Below are 5,298 nucleotides of genomic sequence, written 5' to 3' on the forward strand. Positions count from 1 at the left end.
GTCGCCGGGTGGCTGTAGGCGGGGGCCACAACCGAAGGGGTGGTGTGCGGGCCGGCCAAGTACAGGGAGATGCCCTGGACGGCCGTCACGAGGTCCCGCAGGGTGCTGGTCATCTCCTCCGGCGTGAAGACGGAGGTTGTCGGCGGCGTGGAAGTGACGGGGGCCTGCGGCGCGGAGGTGATCGGGGCCGTGGCGTTGGGGACCCGACAGTGGTCATCGGGGCGGTGGTGATGATGGGCAGCGGTGGCGTGGGTGTTGATGACGACATGATCGAACCCGGGTCTCTGGATACCAAATTGGTAGAATCAGGGGTCCTACCGGACCTGCTCCGAAGGTTGTAGGGGAAGGATGGAACGGGACGGGGCGATGAGCGGCGACGGCTAGGGTTAGAGGCGGCTAGGGTTTCGGCTCCTCTGGGAGCCGGGCAATAGGGATAATAATATTCTTATTGCTTAATTCCAAAAAGAGTCTTACAACCTATATTTATAACCTAGATAATTTGCATAAGAATTAACCTAAGATAACTTGTGGACTAAGATTGCCCGGTGGGCCTAGCTAAACCGGCCCAGCCATAACAGTTCTGTTGATGCTTGAAATCTATCATGACAAAGTAAGTCAGAACTTTCCATGAGTAACCACTGATTACATGAACCGCCACTGGATAAGTGCTAATTCCTTTAACGCCATCGGCTTTTCAAAGATATGCTTTCCATGTCATCATCGTCATTTATATTAATATGCCCCCAAGCCATTAAGTCCAGCTGGTTGTCAGGTTTAGCAGTTTCTTGTTTGTTTTTATTCATGACGAGAAAACATTGAAAAATTTATTTTTGTCTCGGTGCCTAAAAGCTAATTTCTGCTATAGGGTGGGAGTTAAGTAAACTTGATGTTCTACTTTTACCCCAATGGTGATTCATTGTTGACACCATGTTTAGTTGAGTCCTAGCCCACGATGAGCCATTCTTAGTTTTCCCATAAAATTTATATTCTTCACTTTTGACTTTCAAGGCTATGAAGTACTGCAAAGCCATGTTCATGTACACTTTTGTTGACATTTTGACCTTTCCTCCAAATAAAAGTAATTGAGTTGCCTAATGATATGTGGGGCCTTTACTAAGTAATACTCCACTTATTTTTAACATAATATAGAAGGCATCTATTGCTAACTTTGGAGGGTGGTTACTATGTGCGTATTTCAACAAATAATTTGCCTTTATGAGATTATTATTTGCTCAAAGCTTTATTACTTTGTTTTCTTATGTTAAATCAGGAGGTTGTGAGGCCGATCTCAAACAAAGGTTCACCTGAAGCTCATGAGGAAGAAATGATTCGAGCTGCTGTAATAAACCGCTCGGCCATTGCCACACTTCAACCAAGGAGCGCTTCCACATTTGATGTCACTCTTCCAGAATATCCTGATAAGAAGTTTGTCCCAAATTTTCCACTTGTTATGAGAGATGAGCTAACGGAGGATAATGACATGACCCTGAACCCAGGAGGAGTCAGAGAAAAGGCTTGGAGAGACAGTTATCTGACAGATCTCCCGAGCATACATCTACGCAGGTTAAATGGGTGCAACTTATTGAAGCTCTGTAAGGATGTACTTACTGGATTAACCCATAAAATGACAGAGAGAAGGGCTGCAAATATCATGTTGTTAGCCTGGAACATGAGACAATTTGATATGGTGTCTCATGTATTTCCTGTTAAAAACCCGTGTGCAGCTGCGGCTGACATAGACATGAATACTTTGACAACAAGACCGTTTGGGAGAAGTCGCACTCATACAGACCCATATGTCAGGCCAGAGGGCATTGAAGATGATCAGTATGTTGCTGCATGTGCATACATATCGGCCAGTACACTCCGCTTGTTCAGTAAGTCACCTGAGAACTACATGACTGCAGTTGCTAAGCACATTCCACATATGTTCTACAGATTTTATAACATTGACTTTCCGCTTACCGGGTTTAAGCCAGATAAGAAATGCATTGAGGCCCTAAAACTTGTATATGACACAAAGTCGGCCTACAGGAACACCTTGGCCCCTTTCTTGTATGAGTTCAAGGGCCTCGGAGATGCAAAGAGAATGTGTCAGATGCTTTATGAGCAGGACTTGGCTTTTACAGGACTACATGTTGTAAACTTATACCTGCGTGCTTGCTTTGGACTACATGCATCACTCATTCAGCTAGGAGCATGTCTTTGGCATCAGATGACGAAGAACACTCTCATCTCACTGTGCAGAGTCTGCAGAACCTATGTTGTCAATCCATCTGTGGAGAATTCAAGGGAGACATGGAAATATGCACGGTTATATGGCACCGAGTATTTTCCTCTTCTTAAATCCGACAAGTGCAATCTTCTTCTATGTTGCCTGGCCATTATTTGCAAGAAGCTTGGAATAAGTGAAAATCAAGATATGATGGTGATTGCACGGACGAGGAAGGCTGAGTTTATATGGAAAAACTCAAACGTTTGGGCAAATAGGGCGGTGCTCTGGTTCAGAGCAAATGCTTCACCACACCATGGCAGATCACAGGAAGTCTCTTCAAGGATTTGGGATGATGCACCGTCAAAGAAAAGGACGAGGGCTGATGAGGGCTGATGGGACCCAAGATACCAGAGTCGCAAAATCCAGAAATCGGAATCTTCATTAAGTCATTCGCAGTTGGTGAATGACTCTTGAGACCTCATCCAGACAATGGTTGCGCACAATCGTAGGTTTTGGGAAATTATTCCGTGTCTCTTCGAACTGCAATCCATTAAACTGTAGTGCACAATGGTGGATCTGACTTGATGGTAACTTATCCTGAATGTTTTTCAATTATTAGTTCTACTGCTCAGTCCGATTTATTATGTTAAATTTTGTGGTGAGTTTGGTTCTGGTTGTCGATGCAATAGTAGTAGTAGCTGGAGACAGGTTCATCATGAGACCGCTCCCCCATGTTTCTGATATAGAGACGTTTTTCTTGTCCTATACCAAGCTGTAGACATGAACAAACGTTCACACACTTCAGGTGAAGAACACTACTTCTGATATAGTGATCCTCGATATGAAGGCTGCATGGAATAGCACATGAAGCCTAGTTTGTGTAGTCCAGTAGCCTGGATGGAATTGCGTCATCTTCGTTTCCTAGCTTGTTCGCTTAGTAGTCTAGAACTCTAGATTGCATTGTCTTCAGTTGCGAAATCTGTTGGGAGAGAAGAACTGAATACCCTGTCCTTTGCCTTATCCGCCTGAAAAAGAAAATTCAGAGTTTCAGTCTACCAGCATATGATATATGGCTCATAATTAGATTCAGTCATATCAAATTTGATATCTCTGCTAAGCATTCATCCATCTCTGCATGTATACCTCTCTATCCCAGTCTGTGCATATCGTGATGGCCATGAGCAGCAGGACTTGCACCATCAGGCCACAGATGATGCCCAGCCAAAGTCCCTGTTCGTGTTCACCGATAAAACCCACAGCATCAGTACCTCAAAAACCACTGGCACATAGGCACTCACCGCAAATTCAGGGCAGCAAAAGGGAAATTTTTGATCATTTGAGGGGGACAAGATGTACCGTCCCGCCGACTTGGAAGACGAAGGCTATGAGGTAGGCCGAGGGGATGCCGACGATATAGTAGGCGCCAAGATTGATCCAAGCACCAATCTTCTGCCATCCACAGCCTCTAGCCACCCCTGCATAGTGCGTTGCACATCACAAGAGAACATTCTTATCTCTGCTTCAAAGTTCAAACACAGTTTCGATTTCTATCTCTGCCTGAATACCATCTAAGTAGTAATGAACTAGACCCACAGTGATAGAAGTTTTGCGCTCGTTCTGCGGCAAAAAAGATGTTGACAGTCTGTACCTGAAAGGACGCACTGAATTCCGTCGAAGAAGTTGGAGACCGAGATGATGAGCATCATCCAGGCAACGTAAGTCACAACCTCCTCCACGTCGCTGTAGGCATGCCCCCACACGTATCTGATGCAGATCAGCACCAACCCCATGATCAGTCCTTCCGCCACGGCCAAGAAGACGACGACACGCACCGCGAGGCAGGCAGCGTCGGGGCGCCCCGCGCCGAGCTCGTTCGAGACACGGGTGCTGCATGATCAATAAGAGGTGCAGATCGATATGATGAACATCTGCAGCACAAGTCCTAGGATAATCAAGGACCCTAATGTAGGAGGATTTAGGCCTAGTTTTACCTTATGGCCGAGCCGAGGCCAAAGGGGATCATCCATACAAAGGCAGCGGTGTTGAGGCTGCCAAGAACGAACAATGCACATGTTTTTCATCAGCCGAAAAAACCAGTGTAACACGTGGTAACTTCGGCCTGCCATTAAGTACCTGATGGACAGCACCGAAGTCTCCAGCTTTGGATTGGGAAGAAGGCCTGAGAGGAGCACTATGAGCTCGAACGACCACATCTCCAAGCTGCAATTGCATCATCATCATCATCGTCGTCGTCGTCATAAGTTGAAACTACTTATTCAGGAAGAGCAAATAGCAGCAGGCTCACCAGACCATGAGGGCGGACGGGACGGCGAGCCGGAAGAAGCTGAGCACGTCGCGGAAGGCCTCCGCGGAGAACCCCGTCCACGTCTCCTTGCAGGAGCTCGACACCCTCACGTACACCGCCAGCACGATCACGTAGACCCAGTAGGAGATGGCGTTGCTGAGCGCGGCGCCCTTGCTGCCCATCCCGGCGACGTACACGAGCAGCCAGCAGACGAGGAGGTGGAACGCCGCGGCGGCGCCGGCGCTCGCCATCACGGGGAACACGATGTTCTGCGTCTGCAGGAACCGGACGTGGCACTGCAGCAGCCCGTAGGCGAAGATCGCCGGGATCATCCACCGGGCGTAGGTGCCGGCCTCCGCCGCGATGTCGGGGTCTTGGCCGAACAGGAGCAGGATCTCGCCGGTGTAGAACCACACCACGGCGAGCGGGATGCTGACGAGGGTGAGTATCACCATTGCCCGCTGCTTGTAGACGCCGAGGAGGTGGTACTGCCTGGCTCCGTATGCTTGGCCGCACAGGGTGTCCAGCGCACTCGCCATTCCGAGCTGACCAAGGAGGTGTAAAATACAATAATTAATGTGAGGGCCTACCTACATGACTCGCAAGATAGAAGCTGCACCATTTTTTGACTCCGTTGTGTCTGGCTAGATAAATACAGTGTAAAAATCATGTTCTCACATAGTTTGATAGGGTGCATATAGGCTGGTTGCATTAGGGAAGAATTTTTTTTCACGTCGTTTGGTGGTCTGCGTTGACCTGGACTGATGCACTACACGAC

At 47.9% G+C, this 5,298-nt stretch overlaps 1 protein-coding gene across 1 annotated transcript; it reads right to left on the bottom strand.

Moving 5' to 3' along the window:
• Positions 1-2,928: 2,928 nt before the first annotated feature.
• Positions 2,929-5,065, bottom strand: LOC125529753 (protein DETOXIFICATION 16; the record flags this gene model as incomplete). The annotated part of the gene is given in 7 exon segments (XM_048694171.1): positions 2,929-3,240; positions 3,359-3,445; positions 3,572-3,690; positions 3,864-4,102; positions 4,207-4,263; positions 4,349-4,435; positions 4,521-5,065. Coding segments are annotated over 7 exon segments (1,209 nt in total), but the record flags the coding sequence as incomplete, so codon positions are not given.
• Between the last annotated feature and the right edge of the window lie 233 nt (positions 5,066-5,298).

The sequence above is a fragment of the Triticum urartu genome, unplaced genomic scaffold (genome assembly GCF_003073215.2).
Source record: "Triticum urartu cultivar G1812 unplaced genomic scaffold, Tu2.1 TuUngrouped_contig_5818, whole genome shotgun sequence".
NCBI classification, from domain to species: Eukaryota; Viridiplantae; Streptophyta; class Magnoliopsida; order Poales; family Poaceae; genus Triticum; species Triticum urartu.